Here is a 24,074-nt window from a genome sequence, read left to right as displayed (position 1 = left end):
CCGTCGCCCAAGGGATTCTTCTGGTGCCGTTTCATCTGGCAGGGATAAAAAACACCATCGCCGACTCACTCAGCAGGGAGCTGCGCTCGTGCCACGAGTGGGAACTACGGCAGGATCTGGTGGATCGCCTCTTCCGACGGTGGGGCACACCCCAGATCGACCTGTTCGCGACGGCGACGAACACCAAGTGCCGGAGGTTCGCCAGCAGGTTTCCCCAGACGAGGAGCATGGGCGATGCTTTCTCGTTCCCCTGGGAGGGCCTGTTCCTCTACGCGTTCCCTCCCTTGCCTCTGCTAATCCGGCTCGTCAACCAGCTCAAGAGGTCACGGTGCAGGATGATCCTCGTCGCACCGGCGTGGCCGAGGCAGATATGGTTCCCGGACCTTCTGGACTTGTCGGCGTCCCCGCCAATCAAGCTGCCGGCGGACGCGGATCTACTCTCCAGGGAAGGAGGCGCCATCCTCCACCACGACCCGAAGTCGCTGAACTTGCAGGCCTGGCTCCTGCAGCGCTAGAGTTTGGAGGATACGACATACCGGCCGATTGCAGAGAGGTTCTTGCAAAGGCCAGGGCGTCCTCGACTCTTAAATGCTACGGACACAAATGGAAGAGGTTCTCTGTCTGGTGCCACGCACAGAAGATTAACCCTCTACGGATTACGGCTCCCCAAGTACTGCCGTACCTGCTGACGCTGGCCAAAGCTGGTCTGGCACACGCGTCCATCAAGATTCATCTTGCTGCGATCTCCCGATACACCAGAACCATGGGCCGGACGTCCTTGTGGTCTCATCGTCTGGTGAAAGAGTTCATGAAGGGACTGTTCAGATCGTTCCCGCCGGTGAAGGCTCCGGCCCCGGCGTGGGAGCTCAACGTGGTGCTGACCAAGCTCATGGGACCTCCGTTCGAGCCTCTGCACTCGGCCCCGTTGAAGTTTCTATCGTGGAAAACAGCTTTTCTCGTGGCCATCACCTCCGCACGACGAGTGGGAGAGATCCAGGCCCTTTCCTGCAAGGCCCCGTACTTGACTTTCCACGACACGAGGGTAGTGCTCAGGACGCACCCCTCCTTCATGCCCAAGGTACCGTCGGACTTTCATCTCAACGAACCCTTGGTGTTACCTGTGTTCTTCCCGTCGCCGGCTGAGAGGACTTTGCACTCGCTGGATGTAGCTAGAGCGCTGAAGTTCTACGTGGACCGCACGAAAGGTTTTCGGAAGACGTCCCAACTCTTTGTGAACTTTGGACCTGTCAATCAGGGGAAGGCTCTCTCGAAGGCTTCCATCTCCAGATGGCTCTCCGGCTGTATCATGTACTGTCACCGGTTGGCAAACCGACCGCTGCCTGGCCGTCCGAGAGCCCATTCCACCAGAGCGATCGCAGCTACCACGGCGTTCCTATCTGGTGTGCCCCTGCTGGACATATGCAGGGCTGCTACGTGGAGGTCGACGCACACCTTCACGAAATTCTACTGCGTCGACCGGGATTCCAGGGAGGAGTCCAGGGTCGGCCAAGCAGTGCTGCGCAACCTGTTCGCCTGAGGTGAGCCTGGTGAGGAGGTAAGATGCTTAATGTTGAGTTGATGTGATGCTTAATGTTGAGCCTTTGCCACCTCCCGTGGTTGTGCATGTGTGTACTGCTATGTATTCTTTATTCATGAGCATGTGAATCCATGCCAGACCCCATGCTGGAGAAGGAACAAGTTACTTACCTGTAACTGTTGTTCTCCAGCATGGGTCTGGCATGGATTCACATGCGAACCCTCCCGCCTACCCCTCTGCGGCTCTTCACTTGGTCATACTGCCACTTCACGTGCTTCCAAATCTGAAGATGGCTGCCAGAGGCGGTGCTTAGGTAGAGGGCAGTCATTGGCTGTGGTCAGTATGACGCAGAGACCAGTGATTGGTTATTACTACGAAAGACAGATCAGAAACGAAACTGATACTGGTTTTTTCTTTACCGAGGATTCCCAGCCTGACGACGGGGAATATTCATGAGCATGTGAATCCATGCCAGACCCATGCTGGAGAACAACAGTTACAGGTAAGTAACTTGTTCCTAACCACCCGTGGAGTATAGCATTAATCCCCCCACCCCCCGTTGTTCTCACCACTGACCACCTCCAATGTCCCCTCTAAAGTCTCACCTTATGGTTTGAAAGGATGAGCTCTCCATCCTGCTTCGAGTGCAGGGGCGTGTGAGGGACCAGTTGCTTCACTGGTCGACGGAATTGGTGAGTTCCAGGGCTATTTTGACTCTCCCGGCAAGACGCCGTAAGTATGCAGTTCGTAAGAGTTCAAATGCCTGACCTTCACTCCTATCCGATTCCGTAATCTGTGGTCTTCTCCCTTATTTAGGTGCTGAGAGAAGACAAGAGTCGAGGAGTTATAACTCTGGCGGTAAAATCAGGTCAATCTATGGCGGGAGGTGGCTCCCCTTGATTGTCCTTTTGATTCACCCTGTTGTGCTTTTGTTTCCCCTTAGGGGCCGGGGTATGGCGATGGTGCAGTGGGAGCTGCGCCGATCTGAGAAGAGGAATAGTTCCCCCGGTAGTAAATCGGGTAAGTCTTTGGGTGGTAACCAGTATTCCTCTATATGTTCCCTTGGCTCACCTTGTCTTTATCTTCCCCCCCCAGGTGCTGGAGTGCGGCGGGAACATGCAGGAGGCTGCGGTGATCGTGGAGATACTGTGAGGAACGGTGAGTGTAGCGCGGCGCTGCTGCTGGCGATGCAACGCGTTTAAAAAGTCTTTCCTTTGGTTCGACGATGCGGTGGCTCCGGAATCAGGTAAGAAGCTGATAATGTTCTTGTTGTAACCTTTCTCCTTTCGCTTCTTTCTAGGTGCTCTGGGTTCGAGGCGGGCGTGGCTGAAGTCTGGATGCTGCTGCAGGCACGGTGAGCGTTACGCTGCTGGATGCAGACTAACGCGAAGCGTGTGCTGCTCTTCGAGCGTGGTTTAAATAGCCCCCAAAGTAGTTCCAGGCAAGTATTCCTCCACCGACACACCAGAGTGGCAAATAGTCCCTAAGGTAAAGTAGTCCCTTCTAGGCCCCATGAGGGCTTGGATCCCTTGCAGCATGGTCTGCATCAGGTAAGTTCAGGTAATCCCCCTTATGAGCCTGGCGCCTATGGCGCCAGTACTGATGTCTTGTATGAGCCTGGCGCCAAAGGCGCCAGGACTGTGTCCAGATGGTCCCTAACAGGGGTTGCTGGGCCTTCTCCTGGGAACGTGATGCCTGCTCCCTGGGCTGCCGGACCTGGTCTGGTTCCCCGGGGGTAGGCATCATGACAGCTACAGACCAAGTGGATTATCATGTGAGCTGGAGCTGCCCCAATATTGGAACCTTCTGGGGAGATATAGAGGAGGCCATGTCTGAGATGTTGCCGCCGGCGCACGCATATGCACTAGAACTGTGGCTGCTAGCTCTGATTGGAGTACCCGCACTGAAAAAAAGTTACTGGGCATGGCCTCCGTGATAGCAAGATACCTAGTGGCCAGAGCATTGGGGGGGGGGAGGCAAATCCTCCTACTTTTAATAAGTGGTTGGACTTCATGGCCTATGTGAGCGAAGGGAAGCTATGTATGCCTCAACACTCCCAAGTACAAACCGACCGTTTGATTATTGGCCTCCATTCAGACAGTATCAAATGGACAGGACACAAGTTGTGCAATCCCCTGAATCATCTCCTAAGTAGCTACGGTGGAATAGGACTGCATGAATACCTGCCCCTTATGTGGACGCTATGAAAGTCTGAAGTGGTAGCATATTTGTGAACTTGACAGCGAAAGCTATGATTCTAAAGTTGAGTCAATTATTGGGGAGGTGGGTTTGGGGGGAATGTGTTGGGAATTGTATACCCGGTTGGTTACTTATTTACCATGAAAATAATAAAGAAAGTTAAAAAAAAAAAAAGAAATTAACTATCCTACTCGGGCTGACGACATTTCATATAGTGCAAGAACGAAGACATAGATAAGGAATGGAGGGGTAGAGAGGTAAGGAAATGGAAACAGACAGGTGACTACCGTACTAGGCCTGACAACTTTTCTGGTAGAGCCGGAGAAAAACAAAGGTGAGGGAGAGGGGGTGCAGAAAGGGGGGCGGAGGAACAAAACAAGCGACTATCGTACTAGGCCTGACAAAGTTTCAGATGGTGCTGGAGGGAGTGGGTGGGGGGGGTGGGGACAATAAGGGGATAGGGGAGCGACGGACTAGGTTGCTATCATACTAGGTCCAGGGACAATTCTGATAAAGTGCATAGAAGAAAGGGGAGAGGGGAGGAGAGAACGGAGGATGCAGTCAAAAAGAGTGGAGAAGCAAGAAGGGAGAGCGAATAACTTCGGAAGTCAGTAGTAACACATAATGTTGCAAGCCAGGATACAAGATGAAGATGGGAACAGCATGAATCAGGGTCACCATGAGTACAAGATGCAAAGGAAGTCCGGCATGCGAGTTGAGAAAGGGTAACGCACTGTGAATAAATGAAGTACATAAAAGTAAAATCCAGCGTTGGCTGCCCTTTTTGTTGGCTGCCCTTTTTGTTGGCTGCCCTTTTTGTTGGCTGCCCTTTTTGTTGGCTGCCCTTTTTGTTGGCTGCGAGAGACGCCCTTGATCTAAGAGCAGGAAGGAAGAGGCAGGGCTAAGAAGGTGGGTGGTGCTTAGGCCAGGTGACCTAGATCCACTTACACCTGCTCCCCAGTTACAAAGGAAAAGAGGCTGGAGGGCTCCTTAAGTAGGGAAAAAGAGCGGCAACCAGGAAGGCACCAGATGGGCGGGGCTTAGGCCAGGTGACCTAGATCCACTTACACCTGCTCCCCAGCTACAGGCATATACCAAAGGTTGGGGTTGCCTATTGCCAAGAGCACAAGGTTGGGGGTGTTCTCCCACAGGTTTACTACCTACAATCTTGCCCAACAGTCACTACCATGTGCAGAGTGAGTCGCAGAGTGAGACACCCAGGAACTCTCAACCTTCACGCATGGTATCTGAGCGGTTGAGAGGATTGGGGCCTCACAGGAGACCTAATGGAGATTTTACTTTCGGCACGAAGGCCAGCAACAAAGTCCTTGTACCGCTGATGTGTAGGGATAAGAATGAAGATCTGGTTACATGTCGTACACCTACGTGTTATTACACCTGGCCAATTTAGGGCCCCAGGTTGGTACAAGGGTATTGTCATGATGCCTACCTCCAAGGAGCCAGGTCCGACCCAGCAACCCCAGAGGCAGGCATCATTTCCCCCAGGGGAGTGCCAGCGGGCCCAAGCTGGGGGCCTTTGGACGCAGTCCTGGCGCCTTAGGCGCCAGGCTCATGTTGGACCTCTGTCCTGGCGCCTTAGGCGCCAGGCTCATAAAGCTAGACATGTGTTGTCAAGTGTTTTAATGTGCACTTACCTGATGCAGACCATGCTGCCACATCCAGGCCCTCTTGAAGCCTGAATAGGAACTACTTTACCTGTGGGACTATTTTCCACCCAGATGTGGTCGGGGAAGGATACATACCTGATCGGAGGAAGGATACACACTTGGAACTTCTTCCAAAGCTATTTAAACCACACCCGATCAGCAACTCACGCTTCGCGTTGTTCTGCTCCTCGCAGCTGGACGCTCACCGTGTCCGCTCCTGCATCTGGACTTCAGCCATGCCTGTCAGCATCCTGGGTCACCTGCAAAGGGAGACAAGAGACCTACCAGCTAATCTGCACCACGGAGACATCACCGACGATCCTGAAAGGGAAGACATCATTTTTAAAAGCATTTCGTTACGATCGCTGCAGCGCTGCATTTCACTCACCTTTCCTGGGTTCCTCCATCTTCAGCAGCGATCATCCGGATACACAGCCACTTCCCAGAGCCTAGAGAGAAAGACAAGAATAAGAGGTGAGAGAAGGAAGGGAATAGGAAAAGCCCAGTTTCCTTCTAAGACTTACCTGTTGGGTCATTCCCATTTCATTTCGGGTCTTGCTGCTTCCAAGCAGGACCCCGGCCCCTATGGGGAAAAAAGACAAAGACATTAGATGAGCGAATGCAAAAACATCACCTGAGCGCTCATCTAGGACTTACCAGATCTTTACTGGAACTGCACGTTTCACTTCGGGTCGGCGCCATATTTCTGGCATTCCGAACCCCGGCCCCTATGGGAAAAGACATCTACATCAGCGCTTTGTTGCAAGAAGTCTCCAAAGGAATCTTCATTCATCACCTGAAAAAAGACAATGAACATTATTATTTAAAGCTTGAACTTTTGAACTTGCAACAGAACTTTTACAGCGCCTTACCAGTATAATCAAGCTTACCTGAACTCCCATCCAACCTCAATCCAGTGAAGTAACTGGGTTCAATGCGCCCCTGCGTCAGAAGCAGGATGGAGAGCTCGTCCTTTCAGACCCTAAGGTGAGACTTCACGGGGAATCGTGGAAGGGTATCGTGGAGGGTTGGAAGAAAGTGGGAGGCTTGAGCATAACTCAGTCAGTAGGTAATACTCCCTTTTCACGCACAGGGGAATATTCCTGCGAGCCGGAGAAGCCAGAGTAGAGGGCCCTTCCTGTCCATCTTCAGAGTCCTGCGCTTCACCATTGAAGAAGCATCAGCACTCGAAGCCAGACCTGCGCCTCCGTGGGAATCAGGTGAGCGTTACAGGTATCTTGCAGCGCTCTCCATTTTTAAGCGCACCTCTGAAGAGGTATCTTTCTTCAAGATTCCCCTTGTGATACTTAAAAGGACGCACAAATACATTACCCCCAGTCCCATTCCAAGTCCCAACTTGGGAACCTCAACCTAGTATTGAGATTCCTAATGTGTGCTCAATTTGAGCTTCTCCAGCATGGGGCCTGGCATGGATTCACATGCTCATGAATATTCCCCGTCGTCAGGTTGGGAATCCTCGGTAAAGAAAAAATCTGTTTCAGTTTTGTTTCTGAACTGTCTTTCTACTAATAACCAATCACTGCTCTCTGGGTCATGCTGCCCCCAGCCAAGAGCTGCCCTCTACCTAACCCCCTCCTCTAGCAGTCATCTTCAGATTTTTACCGCACGTTCAAGTGTTGGGAGTCCTCGTGCTTAGCTCTCGAGCTTTTACTACGTGTTGCGTTTTTTCAAAGAGTTTACTCTAATTTTTCAGTCAATTCGAGCCTCAAGCTCCACCGATCATCTTCCGATTAACGGGGGCCCGTTTCAGAAATGTCTACGCCCCTCAAGGGCGATATTTCGTTGAATTCCAGTCTTGGAGGATTACGGAAGATCTTTGAGGCCTACCCCGCGTGGTCATGGCTCAAGACAAAGGAGACTCGACGCCCGTTGGATCCAAGCTGTTCAGGAACGATAAGCACTCCCAGTGTCTCTACTGCCTGCACTCCGACAAGTCGCACGTGGAGGAGGACTGTGCGGTCTGCAAGAACATGTCTATCCGGACCATGAAGGGCCGTTGTAAACGACTCGCTGACTGGCTGGGGGGGAAGAGCCCGGTAGCAGGTGAGAAGAAGGCTGAGCGGTCTTCGAAGACCTTTGAGGGCGCTCCGGTGACGGGGGCCCAACAGAAGGCAAAGCATTGCGAGTGGTTCGGGCTCCTCTGCTGCCAGGCCAGGCGCAATGTCACGAACGCCATCAACCACGAGCCAACGCTCAGGCTCGGTGAAAAGGAAGTCTGAGAACCTGGGTAAGCTTTGGGAGAAGCCCCGACCGATCCTGACTGAGAAAGCCAAGGGGGTAGCGAGGCGGTGACCCTCCCCCCACGGTGAAGGCCTCCGACGCACCTAAGGTTGTGAAGGCCCAGATTCACCCGACTTAGGCCTCGATGAGGGAGTTGTGGTGTCCCTGGCGAAGCCCGCAGAGGCGACCCCAGTGGAGACGGCCTCCAGGCCTAGAGTTTCCCTGCCATCCCAGAGAGAATTGTCTTTCCGATCGAAAAGACCCCTGTGAAGCCCCGCCCCGGGCCGAGAAGGAGGGGGGGGCCGTAGTCCTAGCAGACTCGGATACCTCCTCAGAGGACGAACTGTCTTCAAGGCAGTCCTGGACAAGAGTCTCGACGAGGTCGGGGCCAGCGGGAAGGAAACCCGACGAGGCGGACGTGGAGGGCAAGGGTGGAACCGACAAAGAACGGCAGGTTGACTAGGAACCGGAGAAGACTCTGCCGACGCTCCCATCGCAACCAATGCCAACACTGTCAGACAGATGGAGGCCTCTTGCTGGCATCGCACACCATGTGCACAGAGATGAGGACGAGGTTACCCTTACTGCCGGCGGACGATCCAGCGGCGCCTGGACCGTCAGGGAGCCCTCCAGCCAAGCAGAGGCGAGTCCATCCACCCCTGCCTTTCCATCCTTCACCTCCATCCCTTCCGCCGAGGGATGAGATTGAGTCTAAGACAGCGAAGACTGGGACGGATGACAGCGCAGACGGAGCAGATCTCCCATCGCCCCCCCTCCCCGGGCATCCCCTCACGACGAAATTGGCTTGTTTCACACCATGATCGCCAGGGCCTCAGAGCTTTTCCAACTATGCCCCATAAGGTTCCAAAAATTCCGGATGGTCACCCTTCAGCACGTGCTGGGACAGCTGGAAGAAGGGGACTTCCCGTTGTCGCTGGACCTGGAGGATGCATACTTCCACATCCCCATACACAAAGGACATCGAAAATGTCTGCGCTTCATGGTCCAGGGGCGGCACTATCAGTTCACGGGACTGTCTTTAGATTTGAAGTCTGCACCAAAGGTCTTCACCAAGTGCCTGGCACCGGTGGCGGCGTGTCTGCGCCTGCAGGGGATCCACGTCTACCCCTATCTGGACGACTGGCTCATCCGAGGGTACTCTCAGTCGACCACACAGCGAGGACCGTCCGCCTGCTCATGGAACTGGGGTTCTCGATAAACTATGCAAAGTCCTGCTTGGTGACATCGTAGGACGCCCTATTCCTAAGGGCCAGGCTCAACACGGTGGCGCGGCTGGCTTCACCGTCGGAGGAGAGGATAAAAGCCATCCTGGGCAAGGTTTGACCATTGAAGCAGCCAGGGTGAGGTCCATCAAGTCCCTGCTCGGCACGATGTCATGCATCTACCTCGTGCGACTGCAGGTTGCAGATGCGGCCTCTGCAGGAGTTCCTCGGCGGCCGGTGGATACAAGTGGCGGGAAGCTTCAAAGACCAGATCTTCCTCAACGAGACTTTGTCAAGCGATCCGGTGGTGGGGCACCCGCGCGCATCTCGCGGCAGGCATGGACTTCCAGATCCCAACGTATCAGGAAACGGTGATGACGGACGCCTCCCTGGAGGGATGGGGCGCGCTACTTGGAGATCTCCACGCAAGAAGCCTTTGGCTCCTGTAGGAGAGGTCACTGCACATCAATGGCCTGGAGCTCCGGGCCGTGTTCTGGGCCCTAAGGGCCTTCCTTCTGTCCCTCAAGGGCAAGGTGGTACGGGTCTTCACCGACAACACCACCACGATGTTCTACATCCGGAAGCAAGGGGGCACCAGATCTCCAGCTCTATCCAAGGAAGCGCAGGATCTGGGGCGCCGCCAAGGGGATGTTCCTGGTACCCTTTCACCTGGCAGGAGTGAAGAACAGTCGCCGAATCACTCAGCAGGGAGCTGCGTTCTTGCCATGAGTGGGAGCTTCGGCAGGATCAAGTAGATCTCCTATTCCGACGATGGGGCAGTCCCTAGATCGATCTGTTCGCGGCGGCGACGAACACCAAGTGCCGGAGATTCGCCAGCAGGTTTCCCCAGTTTGGAAGCAGGGGGATGCATTCTCCTTCCCCTGTGACGGCCTGTTCCTCTATGCATTCCCACCGTTGCCGCTGTGATTCAGACGGTCCCGGTGCAGGATGATCCTCGTCGCACCTGCGTGGCCGAGGCAGATATGGTTCCAGGACCTTCTGGACATGTCAGTGTCCCCTCCAGTCAAGCTACTGACGTCCTCTAGGGAAGGAGGCACAACCCTGCTTCACGACCCAGGATCGCTGAACCTGCAGGCCTGGCTCCTGCAGCGCTAGAGTTTTGAGGCTATGATATCCCGTCCGACTGCAAGGAGGTACTTGCCAAGGCCAGGGCTTCTTCGACTATTTGGTGCTATGGACATAAATGGAAGAGGTGCTCTGTCTGGTGCCGTGCACAGAAGATCAACCCTCTACGGATTACGACCCCTCAAGTGCTGCTGTACTTGCTGTTGCTGGCCAAGGCGGGGCTGGCACATGCCTCCATCAAAATTGATCTGGTGGCTATCTCCCGCCACACCAGAACTCCGGGGCGGTCATCGCTGTGGTCTCACCACCTGTTGGAGTTCATGAAAGGACTGTTCCGCTCGTTGCCGCTGATGAAGGCTCCGGCCCCGACGTGGGAGCTCAACGTGGTGCTGACCAGGCTCATGGGTCCGCCATTCGAGCCTTTGCATTCGGCGCCTTCTAAATTCTTATTGTGGAAGACTGCGTTTCTTGTGGCCATCACCTCCGCACGACGAGTGGGAGAGATCCAGGCACTCTCCTGTAAACTGCCGTACCTGACATTCCACCAGACGACGGTAGTGCTGAGGAGGCACCCCTCCTTCATGCCCAAGGTGCTGTCAGACTTCCACCTCAACGAGCCCTTGGTGTTGCTTGTTTTCTTCCCGTCGCCTTCGTCACTGGCTGAGAGGACTTTGCACGTGCTGGATGTGGCTAGAGCGCTAAAGTTCTACGTGGACCGTACAAAGAGTTTTCGAAAGACATCACAGCTGTTTGTGAACTTTGGCCCTGTGAACCAAGGGAAGGCCCTCTTCAAGGCTGCCGTTTCCAGATGGCTCTCTGGCTGCATCACACACTGTCACCGGTTGGCAAACCGACAGTTGCCCAGCCGTCCAAGAGCCCATTCGACCAGAGCGACCCCTTCTACTACGGCGTTCCTGTCTGGTGTGTCCCTGCTGGACATCTGCAGGGCAACTACATGGAGGTCGACGCACACCTTCATGAAATTCTACTGTCCCGACTGGGATTCCAGGGCGGAGTCCAGAGTCGGCCAAGCAGTGCTGCGCAACCTGTTCACTTGAAGGTGAGCCTGATGAGGAGGTAAGAGATTCTTAATGTTGAGTTGTTGAAATGCTTAATGTTGAGCCTTGCCACCTCCCGTGGCTGTGCATGTGTGTACTGCTATGTATTCTTGTATTCATGATGATGTGACTCCATGCCAGACCCCATGCTGGAGAAGGAACAAGTTACTTATCTGTAACTGTTCTCCAGCATGGGTCTGGCATGGATTCACATACGAACCCTCCCTCCAACCCCTCTGCGGCTCTTCTTTAGGTCCTACTGCCACTTTGCGTGCTACCAAATCTGAAGATGGCTGCTAGAGGAGGGACTTAGGTAGAGGGCAGTCATTGGCTGGGGGCAGTATGACCCAGAGACCAGTGATTGGTTATTAGTAGACAGTTCAAAAACGTAACAAACTGATTTTTTCTTTACCAAGGATTCCCAGCCTGACGACAGGGAATATTCATGAGCATGTGAATCCATGCCAGACAACAACAGTTACAGGTAAGTAACTTGTTCCTTAATTGTTATTGCTGGGCAAAGGTTTTTATCTGGATCTTTCCTTTCCACAAACCTCAGAATCTGAAAAGTCTACAAGTGATATATAAATGCCATTACTGTTCTAGTTAGTGAAGTCACCTCAGGGTTAGAAAGTGTAAAGAATATTTACTAGCTTTGTGTTGATTCTGGGAAAGTATTTTAAAGTATGTTTGATTTTAACATATTGCCCTTTTTAAAGAATGCTCATTTAAAAACTGCTGTTAAATAATTATTTATTACAAAAACCTTGAGTGCAAGTGTTACTTGGCTGCTTGTATTGGTATATTTCATTGCTACAGCTGACATTTACCCCTCTTGAGATAAGCCTGGCTGCTCAGTCACACTACCAACTTGCGTAGTACAGGCCTATGCCGAATGGTGGGATTACCTAATACCAAGAGGACAAGGGTTGTGTAGTTTCCCACAGGGTTACTTCGTCAATTCTTGCCTAACATTGTGAAATTGAGTTGCAAAGTAACTAGCTGAGAGCTTTTGGGGGGTGGGGAGGAGTTGGTGCGCTCACTAGGAGACAAGTGTGCACGTTTAGGCCAGTGAAATGAGTGTCATGGAGCAGTGGTGTATGTCGACCCAGTGTTATTGGTATGGTCAAGGTGTTATGTCTAGGATGAATATTTTAATCAAACGCTATTTTATAGTCCAATTTTCAGCAATATAGCAACATTTCTGCTAGCTGTATTCAGTTTTATATGGATATTTGTCTTCTAATGTGGGTTAATGGAAGGCAGTATCATTTTGAAAGCATGTATAAAGTGTGTGGTACCTACACCTCCATTTGGGGGCACCATTCTGCACCAGCGCCCAATAATTGACAACCGAGTAACATTTGGATTCCATGTGTATAGGGGGCCTAAGCCTGACTCCTTTTTCTTTAGGGGAGGGGGGTTGGGGATCAAAACTTTTGAAAATCACTGTTTTAGACTTTAAAGTTACCCCCTTGCAGAGCTTCACCACTGAAAAGTTTGATATCCGTAAATAGTAAATTTTGGGTCTTTTGGAAGCTCTTTGTGAAAATATATATGTACTCTAAGCAGGGATACTGCAATAACTTTATTCATGCAGGGCTATTCATACTGTGACAAAGCCAATTGTTTCGAGTAGTTGAGTTTCTGCTATGATCTGGAAATGTATATTTAGATTTTTTTTTTTTTTTTTCTATCAACAGGAATGACTCCGCCTCGTCCGCCTCTATGTCCACCTGGTCCACCAGGTCCACCGGGGCCTCCTCCACCTGGGCAGCCCCTTCCTCCTCCAATGCCTGGACATCCGAACCGTGGTGAACGTCCTCCACCTCCAGTTATGTTTCCTGGACAGCCTTTTGGCCAACCTCCATTGGTTCCACTTCCTCCTGGCCCCCCTCCTCCTGTTTATGGCCTTCCTCCTGGCCCCCCTCCTCCACAGCAGGGACCTCCTCCACCTCCAGGCCCCTTCCCACCTCGGCCTCCTGGACCTCCATTAACAATTGCTCCACCTCCGCATCTTCCAGGGCCGCCTCCAGGTGGACCTCCACCAGCACCTCATGTAAATCCAAATTTCTTTCCACCAATGGGCAACAGTGGCATTCCTACATCAGACAGTCGTGGCCCACCTCCAGCAGATCCATATGGACGACCGCCACCATATGACAGAGGGGACTATGGACCACCTGGCAGGTAATGTTCCTTTTTTGTTTGGATTCATTGTTTTAGAAATGTTTACAAGAATCTATTCAATACAAACATCCAAAACAACTAAATAAAATATACAGAAAAATGTCCGTTGAAATTGTAATCTGAATTGAGAACTATTTTGTCAAGCATTGGCTCTTAATAGATTCTTCCGGCCATCATGTTGGGAATCCTTGGCATGAGGTTTTACATGACAGTTGAGCCCATCAATCCTATTTTCTGGCTATTTGACCTTTGGCCAATTAGGTGGGGGTGGGATGTGGGGCCAAAGATGGGTGGATTGCTCTTCCCACAGAAACCACCTTCAGATTCTTCTTTTTTAAACGCTTGTCATTCTTAAACTTAATTTGATTATCCTCTTTCTACTGCTTCCAAAGTGTTATAGCTGTTTGCTGAAAGAGTGTAGATAATTTTATTTCGAGGGGATTGGGTCCTCCGACGTATTCCATATCTATGACAGGTAATCACCACAGCTGTGCTGCTTCGGAAACTTTTTTCTGCGTCCTGCGTCGATGACGTCGATGCGCCGTCGTCGAGGACCTCCTCCGACATCATCCGATGTGATAAGTAGGGCGCACGACGCCCGTAGCCCCAGTTCCGTTTTTTCCGCGAACGTGTTGCTTCGTGAATCTCGGTTACGCCTCGACTCTTTCGAGTTCTGTTCTTCTCGGTTCTTCGAACTTGTTCGTTTTTGTGACAAAATCCTTCGTAAGAAGATGTCTTCTACTTAGTCTTCGACCCCGCGTCCGGGCTTCAAGAAGTGCGGGGAGTGTGGGTTCAAGATGTCGGTGACGGACTCGCACGACACCTGCCTCTGGTGCCTTGGGGAGGCCCACGACACGGATCACTGTATTGACTGCCAGTCGCTCACGTCCAAAGCCTTACGGGAACGTAAGAAGTTGTCGGTAGGTCGGCTGTCCAAGCCCCGGAAGTCGAAGTCTGTGGGGCTTTCGACGGACGATTCGAGAGGTGACTCTCCGCGTCGTCGGAAGTCTCGTGGGTCTCCATCTAGGAGTCGGTCTCGCCACTCCTCGGCCTCTTCGAGGAATTCTCGGAAGCACCGACAGCGGTCGTCTTCCAGGTCCTCTTCTGAGGACTCTGCCCGGCACGTCGCTTACCCCAACAGCTGTGCGACGCCGGAGGAATGGGCTTCCTTCGGGAAGAAAATGCTGGCGATTCTCGAGCCGCAGAGTACTAAGCTGTCCGCGCCCCCGAGTGGGGTCGGCCGTGAGGTCGAGAGACACCGCTCGCAAGAGTGGTCGGCACGAGTCACGGGAGAGGTCCCGTTCGGACAAGGGGACTCGTTCTCGACGTACCCGTTCCAGGTCCCGGTCCCGGTCCTCGACGCACCCGTTCCAGGTCCCGGTCCTCGACGCGTTCGAGACCGTGTGCACCTGTGATGTCTTCGAGTAAGACATCGACGCCTGAGGCGTCGAGGGCGTCGACAGGCTTTCTTGAGGCTCCGGCTCCGAGGAAGTCGTCGAAGCCGTCGACGCTCAGGTCGTCGAAGGACACGCTCGGAGCTCCGGCTTTGAGGACTGTGTCGATGCTGGCGGCGCTGCATCTGACGTCGATGCCGATTTACTCGACGCCGATCCTCTCGACGCCGATGCCGATTTACTTGGCGCCGATTTACTCGACGCCTTTCGAGGCCGGGGTGTCGGAGGTACCCTGTGGCACGGGGGGAACCCCCTAGAAAGGCTCTTGTTAAGAGCAAGCACTCTCGGGGTGCCTTCTTTTCACCACCTGGAATATATTTCGGAGGTGGATAAGGATTCTGATGCCCTGGTTCCTAGTCAGGTTCCAGATGAGATGGTCTCGGGCCATAGTCAATTTGACGATTTGAGGCAGTCACTGCATGATGCCAGTGGACTGGACACATCTCCGGAGGTGGAGTTTTGTAGGCCTGAGCCTGGCTCTCATGCCGATTCCTCGTACCGGCGCCTTATGGCTAGGGTCTCCGAGTACTTGGGATGGTCTGCTCCCCCAGGGGAGTTTGTGCAGGATGATCTCACTTGATGTTGGTCCCCCAACTGACCCAGTACTGCCGTTTCATATGGCTCTACAGAGAAGGGTGGCGGCGGCTTGGACTGTTCTGGAGAGTCTCCCGGCAGTGGGCAGGTCCTTGTAGCGAAAATACCGTCCAGCCAGTAGCGACGCCTGCTACTTGACCAGGCACCACACTCCGGAGAGTTTGGTGGTGCAGGCGGCCACGGCCCCGGCAAAGCAGGCGTCGTACCCTACCATCCCTCCTGATAGGGACGACAAACGTTTTGATGGCTGGGCGAAGAAAGTGTTTTCTTCGGGTGGTATGGCGCTTCAGGCGGCCAACTCCATATGTGCCTTGTCTCGTTTCACACACACTCTGTGGAACTGTTGCGTTGGCGGCTGAACATATTCCCGAAGGGGACGGTTTCCTTGCTATGGTCCAGGATGGTAATGATGCCATGTGAGTCCGTTCAGTCGGGTTTGGACATGGCTGAATGCGTCAGCAGGTCCATGGCGGCGAGCACCATGATACGCAGGTTTGCGAGGTTGCGGAATTCGGGGTTTGCTCCTGATGTGCCGTCCCGGCTCCTCAACATGCCCTTTGACGGTGAACACCTTTTTGGCAGCAAGGCTGACGAGAGCCTTGAGAGGTTGCAGACCTCCAAAGCTGCAGCGAAGTCGTTGGGCGCTGCAGTTCGCCAACCTCTGCCTTTTCATCCTAGGGGACAGCAATGGAGGGGTGGTTCCTTTCGCTATTACTCCTTCAGTAAAGTGAGAGGAGCCAGCAGTCAAAGAGGCCAACGCAGGGGTACCAGAGGTGGACGACAGGGTACCCGTGGTGCCAAGGCCGCTCGGGCAGTTGCCTCTTTGCCCTCAGGTAACGCTGCAGCCGCTACCACTCAGTCATGAGGCCATGTCCCATGGTTCGCCGGTTGGGGGAAGCCTGGCGCAGCATCTTGTAGAGTGGCGTGCCATTACTTCAGATGTGTGGGTTCTGGAGATCATAACCCACGGCTACTGTCTTCCCTTTCGGCAGAGGCCTCACGACAATCCACCAGGGAACCTCTCTTTGAAGAGTCTGGATCCGCTCCTTGCGCAGGAAATTCAAGCCCTGCTGGAGAAAGGCACCATAGAACTGGTGCATGTAGCGGAGAGGAACAAGGGATGGTATTCCCCTTATTTTTTGATTTCGAAGAAAGACTGGGGATTGAGACCCATCATGGACTTGCGCGGTTTGAACAAACTCCTCAGGAAGGACAAGTTCAAGATGGTTACTCTCTCTCAAGTCCTCCAGGCACTTCAGCTTCAGGACTGGTTGGTGTCCCTTGACCTCAAGGATGCTTACTTCCATGTCCCGATCCAGCCCAAGCACAAGAAAGTAGCTGAGGATCGCGGTTGGCAACTCGCACTTTCAGTTTCGGGTCCTGCCGTTCGGATTGACCTCCGCCCCGAGGGTTTTCACCAAGCTCATGGTGGTGGTGGCGGCGTATCTCAGGCAAGGGGGGGGATTCACGTCTACTCCTACCTGGACGATTGGTTGATCAGGGCGTACTCTCCCGAGCAGGTCCTGGATCATCTGTCAGTCACCTGCCACTCCCTTCACAGGCTGGGCTTCTCCCTCAATTTAAAGAAGTCCCATTTGACGCCAACACAGCGGCTCCAGTACATTGGAGCAGTGCTCGACACTTCCCTGGGGCAGTGTTTCCTCCCCAGGTGAGGGCTCTTCACATTCAGCAGATGGTGCACAAGTTTCAGCATGCCAAGACGCTCCCAGCGTTCGAGTTCTTGAGGTTGCTCGGCCTCATGGCATCCTGCATTCTTCTGGTGTCAGAGGCTCGCCTGGGGATGAGATCTTTGCAGTGGGCACTGAAGATGCAATGGTCGCAGTCCTCCGGCAGGATGTCGGACCCGGTTCAGGTGCCGCCCTCGGCCGCCCAGGACCTTCTGTGGTGGGCCGTCAAAGGCAACTTGATGAAGGGGGCTCCGTTTTGGCTTCCCTGGCCAGAGGTGACTATCGTGACGGATGCATCCCTCGCGGGATGGGTAGCTCATGCCAACGAGCTGACAGTCAGTGGTCGTTGGTCTCCGTCGGAGTCCAGACTCCATATCAATCTGTTGGAGCTGAGGGCTGTCTGGCAAGCCCTGAAGGCTTTTCTGCCGACTGTGCGAGGAAAGAGTGTCCTGATCCTGACGGACAACATAGTGGCCATGCACTACCTCAACAAAAAGGTGGGGGGCAGGGTCACTTCCTCTGTGCAGGGAGGTGATGCAGCTCGAGTTCTGGGCCATCCAGCAGGAAGTTTCGATCTCGGCAGTTCATTAGTCTGGAGACGAAAACGTGACGGCGGATGCTCTGAGCAGGCAGAGCACGATCTCTCACGAGTGGGAGTTTGCTCAGGAGATTCTCCTGGAGATCTTCGCCCTTTGGGGGACCCCGCAAGTGGATCTCTTCGCCTCCAGTGTCAACCGGAAGTGCGAGAGGTTCTGCTCGCGCGAATTTTCTCCAAAAGGAGGCTTAGGAGACGCGTTCGTGGTGGAGTGGTCATTCCCACTGCTGTACGCGTTTCCTCCAGTCCCCGTCATCCCACAAGTGCTGCGTAGGTTACAGAAGTTCGGTTCCCGGATGATCCTCATTGCTCCGGCGTGGGCTTGGAGGACGTGGTACCCGGACCTTCTCGACTTGTCCATCTGTCCTCCACGTCGTCTTCCCTACCGAGACGATCTGCTCTCACGGGAGGGGGGTCAGGTTCTCCATCCAGAGGTCAGATCCCTCAACCTTCACGCTTGGCTTCTGAAAGGTTGAGGTATAAGGATTGGGACCTCCCTGAAGACGTGATGGAGGTGTTGCTCTCGGCCCGACGGCCAGCAACAAAGTCTCTGTACCGTTGCCGTTGGCGTAAGTTCTGCGACTGGTGCGAGTTCAGAATGTGGATCCTTTTGCATGCGACATCCCCATGGTTCTGTCCTTTTTACTTTCTTTGGCCCACAGGGGCTTGCAAGTGGGTACCATTAAAGGTTACCTGGCGGTGCTGTCCATCTTTAAGCGCTCGCCTGAAGAGTGTTCATACTTTAAAATCCCTTTTATTTTTTCAATTTCTGAAAGGGCTCACTAATATGTTCCCTCCGTCACCTTTCCTGGTGCCCGGTTGGGATTTAAACCTTGTTCTCAGGTTTCTAACGGGTGCTCCCTTTGAGCCTTTGCACTCTTGTCCTTTGAGACTGTTTCTTAAAACTGTATTTTTAGTTGCGGTCACTTCCGCTCGCAGAGTGAGTGAGTTACAGGCACTTTCAGTTAAGCCTCCCTTCACTGTCTTCCATAAGGACAGGGTTGTCCTTAGAGTCCGTCCTCCTTTTCTTCCGAAGGTAGTGACGGAATTTCATTTGGCCCAGAGGTTGTTCTTCCGGCATTCTATCCTCCTCCGCATCCTGGTAAGGAAGAGCAGGGGCTCCATAGGCTTGATCCTAGGAGAGCTTGAAGCTTTTATGTTTCACGCATGTCCCGGGTCAGAGTGGACGATCAACTCTTTATGGGTTACGCTGGAAAGCTTTTTGGACAATCTGTGACGAAACAGACTTTGTCTCGCTGGATTATTTGGCCATCTCGGAGTGTTACCGCTTGGCGGGTAAGGACCCACCGGCTGGCTTGCCGGCCCATTCTACCAGGGGTATGGCTGCATCTACTGCCCTGCAGAGGGGTGTTCCTATCGCAACATCTGTGATGCAGCCACCTGGCTGGAATACGTCACTATTCCCTCGATTCCATCCGAGGACAGGATCTGGCCTTTGGCAAGGCGGTCCTTTGCTCTGCTATTTGATTGGCAATTCTAAATTTTGATTCTAAATTCTTTCCCTCCTCCTTGCTCTGGTACTGCTTTGGGAGTCTGTCCTAGATATGGAATACGTCCGAGGATCCAATCCCCTCGAAGAACAAGTTACTTTCTTACCTGGTAACGTTCTTTCAATGGGATGGTCCGACGACGTATTCCATATCGCTCCCTCCCTACCTTCGCCGCTGCAGAATTTCTTTTGCGATTGCAGCTTACGTTCCGCAAGGCTTTGTGTCTGACTGGCAGTAGACTAATGTCAAACGTTCTGGGGGGAAAAAACTACAACTGAGGCTACGGGCGTTGTGCGTCCTACTTATCACATCGGATGACGTCTGACGTCGGAGGAGGTCCTCGACGACTGCGCATCAACGTCATCGACGCAGACGCCAAAAAGTTTCCGAAGCAGCACAGCTGTGGTGATTACCTGTCATAGATATGGAATACGTCGTCGGACCATCCCATCGAAAGAACGTTACCAGGTAAGAAAGTAACTTGTTCTTCTAGTTGCATTTTAGTAGTTTGCTCCCACAGGTAGGCTCTTTTAGAGGATGAGATGGCCCTGTTGGGGCTAATTGCCCTTTTGAATGGAGGGGTTTGGGGTGGGGTTGTTCGCTGTGGGGAGTGATCTAGTTTGTAGCTTCTCCTTTCCCTCAAGTATGTCTGACCCAGTGGGCTCTTTGAAGCCCAAAAGAAACCCATTACAAGGATTGCTAGACATGTAGTTTGCATTTTCGAAGTTGCTGCGTGTATGGATCAGGATGATAAATCCACACCCTGGTGGCATTGTTTCTTGGTATATTATTGCCTGACGCCCAAGGGTTCAACTTTGCAGAGCAGTCAACGCTATACACTCAATGGGGTGTAGTAGGGTGGTTGAAAGTTACAGGGTATCCTTCTACAAGCTACAATAAGGGAATCTCCCCACAGCGTGTCAAAGTGCACTCCTCATACAACTTCAGCAGAAATGGTTATTGTTGGGGGAGATTATCTTTTGCTGGTTTTTTTAAGCGTTGCTTTGAGACCCTCAGTCGTTTTTGCTGACTTTGTGATTTTGATGTGTATTTTTGAGTTATTAAAGTTTTTTTTTTTTTAAACTTCACTCAATACTATAACTGATTTCCTTATAGGAAGCTTTGGCCGTCACTATTGCTACTGGGGTGGCAGGTAACTAGGGTCTTTATGAAACTATTACCATAGGCAGTTCAGTAAACTCCAACTCTTTGTATAGTCCGGCACTGCATAATATGGTAGTGTAGCTTATCTTGGGAGGTTGAGAGGGCTGTAGTCTGGTACAAAGAACCTGTTGCATACATATGTTCCTGTTAGGGGAATTCTCAGAAATTTGCTAATTCCCTTATTCCTTAGAGACCCCCAGCACTTTTGCTGGACTTTAGGACTTAAGTTTTCACCTGGAGAGAGTGCAACCTTTTTCCCACTCTCTCATATTTGTCTGTGATTTGGACACTGTTTCTTTTGCTTTTGGAGACTGACGAGCTCCATAGGCATCATCTTTTTACATTGTGGCACACAGCACCGTCAGAGCAGTGGCACGGGGGAAGTCCTTTAGATTTACCAAAGGTTTAAATACCTTCTCTTGGATAACTACTGTTTCCAAGAACAGTGAAGTGTGTTAGGCAAGATTGTACGCAGTACCCTTTGGGTGCACTACAACAACCCTGACCACCTGGCAATAGGAACCCAACCTTTGGTATAAGTCTGTACTACACAGGTTGGTAGTGTGTTGAGCAGCCACACTTCTCAAGTGGGGTCAATGTGTGCTGTAGGGGAGTTGCACAGAGATTCACAGTGAACAGTATTCAAATAAACTCTTAAACACAAGGTTTCTTGATTAAACAATTAATAATTTAACAGTCGTAGCAAGCCTTCTTCAGAAGGGGGCAATATAATAGTAACACACAAATACACTCCAAAATACACACTCCTAATCTTTCTAAATCCGTAAGTACCCTTTTGGGATGACACACAGACACTTCCAACACCCTCAGGTGACTTTAGTAACTAAGACACCGTGGACATTAATATACCACTGTTTGCATTTAGAATAGGCAAAAATCAAGGTGATCTGAAGCACTTCTTGCAGGTAAGTAAAAGTCTTGCATAATGTTTTAGAAGTCTTTGTATAAAAGAAGAAATCAAAGTGGGGCCACAAGCCGATTAGCCTTGTGAAGTAAAGAAGCTGTTAGCAACTCTACAGAGCAACCAAGACCATTATCGGCGGAAAACAAGTAAGGTTATAACAGGAGGTAAGTTTCTCTTAAACTGTACAGTACCTTTTGGTTACAAAAAAGGGCTTTGGCTGGCTTCAGTTCCTGTGCAGCCCTGCAGATCCCGTTTTCCTGGGCCTCAGTCGTGGGGACAAGAGGATGGACGTCTGGAGGACTCCTGCACTGCAACAGGACTATCAGCGACAGAAAAGGACCAACTTCTATTCAGTGGCACTTTGCGGTTTCAGCTTCTCGTGTCTAAGCAAATAGCAACACCGCGGCTCTTGGCTGTTGAAATGGGCTTTCCTTGCATTTGGGGTCCAGCACTCTGAGGTGGCCCAGGCTCGGTCAGTCCTGCTTCCTGGGAGTCCGGAGGATCTTCCTGGAGCTCTTGACCAACTTAAAAGCAACACACAAGCTGGTGTTCCTCTCCCTAGCTATTCAGTTCCAGCAGCAACTGCAGTGGAATTTCAGCCTGCTCCGAGAGGATGTCTAGGTGGCTTACTTTGGAGTCGATTGGTCCCACCAACTCAAGGGGAGAAGTCATCCTTGCAGGGCTTCTCTAGTGAAAACGAAGTTGAAGTTTCTGCAGAGCAGCAGGGCTTCACCGGGCAAACCAACCGTCCAGGAGTTGCAGCAGGCGTCCTCTTCAAGTTCTTTGGATTCCTTCATCCAGTGGTAGACTCTGCCTTCCGAGCCAAAAAAGCCTCACCTTTTTATGCAGGTTTCTCCCATTCATTCCAGCCTAGCTGTCAGTCACCCGGCAGGGTGGCTGTCGTGCCGGACAGCCGGCCAATCGCAGACTAGTGCATTCCTGTCTCCTATGATACTAAGCACAGGGAAGTTTGGGCACTTCCTTCGCTTCCTGCCCACGCCAGACACCATGGAGCCAGAGGCAGTCTTCACTCGTGAATCCCACCAAAGACAAAACGAACAAAGGGACCAAACCTGGTTTGGCACGCGGAGTAAATCTCAAGAAGGACCTTTCCAAAAAGAAAGACCGGGCCATTTTGACAAAAAATGGCACCCTTGGGTGCTTTACTGCAGCTGCGAACGCAGCCCGAAGTAAAAGTACACCACGGTAGTTAAAAGTAAACCACTGCCAGGAGCCATTCATCGAGGAAAGGGTATCATAAAAATGTTTAAAATGTTACATGAGAAGCTAGCAAAGGGGATAGTAAGCAAACCCTCCAGCACTGTATTGTAAGATGGTGTGTGCTGGGTCTAGAAAGTTACAAATGAAAGTAAAGTAAAGTCAATTTCAATTCACTGCTCTTGGAAACTAGTTATCCAAGAGAAAGGTATTTAATCCTTGGGAAATCTGAGAAGTAAAGTGAAGGTGCTGTGTGGTACAATGTAAAAAGATGAGGCGTATAGAGTTTGTCAGACTCCACAACCAAACGAAACAGAGTTCAAAATCACATTAAAATACATGAGAGAGTGGGGAAAAAAGGGCCTCACTCTCTCCAGGGGGTAGGCGGGGACACCCAAGGGTTTCCCGCCAAAGACAAAACACACAGACCTCCCCCCTCCAAGAATGGTTAAAGGTGCTAACAAAGCACAACAACGATAGAAATGGCAAAAAATGAAAGGTGCCACCATGTTAGAACATTGACCCTATTTGTTCCCAACCAGAACTGTGAATACAGTCTGTGGTAAAAGAATAGCACAATAGTTAGTAGAACACTGTTAGGTAAGAATTAGTGCTGTCCAACTGGTGTTGGAGTACACAAAACCAATCTACTGGTATTGGGTAACCCGCCTTTTAATATAGGCCTGTACTACACAAGTTGGTAGTGTGACTGAGCAGCCAGGCTTATTTTACAAGGGGTAATGTGAGCTGTAAAATGAAATCAGTGAATGCAAGTATCCAATTAAACGCTTGCACACTTAGTTATATAATGCATTATTTATACACAGAGATATTTAAAGCTTTCTTTAAAAGCAGTAATTAGCTTTAACATCCCGAGGTAGGATTCAATTCAAACGGTAAACAATAAAGCAGGTGAGTAATTCATTCATATGTTAAACATGTTCCAGCATGTAATTTAAGGCCAATATTGCATTTATATAGTATCACCTTTGCAGTATTAAGTTTTCAAGGAAGGAAAGGTTGGGGTTAGATAAGAACAGGCTGATAAGGTATAAGAACAGTTAGATTCTCCCAAAGGGACGCAGGCAGTATTTTCCCAGCATTAAAGTGTTCAGCATTAAAATCCGTGCGGCAACACACACTGCCAAAGACAATAGTTTTGGAAGGAGTGCTTTAGGGAGCATGGACAGCCAAAGTCATTGGGCAAAGTCAAAGTTCTGATGCTCTTCTTCATAGAAATATGTTCTTAAATAGCCTGTGTTCAAAAGAGAAATCGCAGCAACTCGAGGAGTCCCCTTTAGATAGCACTAGCTGTAAGTCCAATGCAGGTAAATTGAAGTCAACTTAGTGTAGGGTTAAATCGCACTCCCCAAGATTGGAAGCACCACAAATGGCAGAAGGATAAAGCACCCCAAGCCGCACAGTATCTTTGAAATGAAGTTGTTCCAGCTGGGTGCCTTCGCAATGCAGTAGACCCATGTTCCTGGTCCTTGGTCGTGGTGACGAAAGGGAGGATGTCTGGAGAGCTCCTGCGGCAGCACTCGAGAGAGGGACTCGGCAGCAATGGACTTCTGTCGATTCAGTGGCTCTGTGGTTTTGGTGCCTTTTTCTCAGCACCAATGAAGAAAGTAAAGCTCTGGTTAGGATTTCCTTGATCACTTGTTCCTGGACTCTGGTGAGGGGACTCTGGACGCAGTTGTCTTGCTTCTGTAGGGTCCTCTGGA

The 24,074-nt window shown here is 51.6% G+C and overlaps 1 protein-coding gene across 4 annotated transcripts in view; it reads left to right on the top strand.

The window, feature by feature from the left end:
* The window catches only part of CPSF6 (cleavage and polyadenylation specific factor 6), a 539,228-nt gene that overhangs the window by 284,570 nt on the left and 230,584 nt on the right, over nucleotides 1–24,074 (top strand). For all 4 annotated transcript variants that reach the window (XM_069629368.1, XM_069629366.1, XM_069629367.1 and 1 more), the window contains one exon: nucleotides 12,715–13,201. In XM_069629368.1, the coding sequence (XP_069485469.1) occupies nucleotides 12,715–13,201 (487 nt within the window). The remainder of the gene's footprint in view (nucleotides 1–12,714; nucleotides 13,202–24,074) is intronic.

The sequence above is a fragment of the Ambystoma mexicanum genome, chromosome 12 (genome assembly GCF_040938575.1).
Source record: "Ambystoma mexicanum isolate Mex_15411 chromosome 12, UKY_AmexF1_1, whole genome shotgun sequence".
NCBI classification, from domain to species: domain Eukaryota; kingdom Metazoa; phylum Chordata; class Amphibia; order Caudata; family Ambystomatidae; genus Ambystoma; species Ambystoma mexicanum.
The sequence above is the reverse complement of the archived record's forward strand: the minus strand, read 5'-3'. Positions and strand labels throughout refer to the sequence as shown.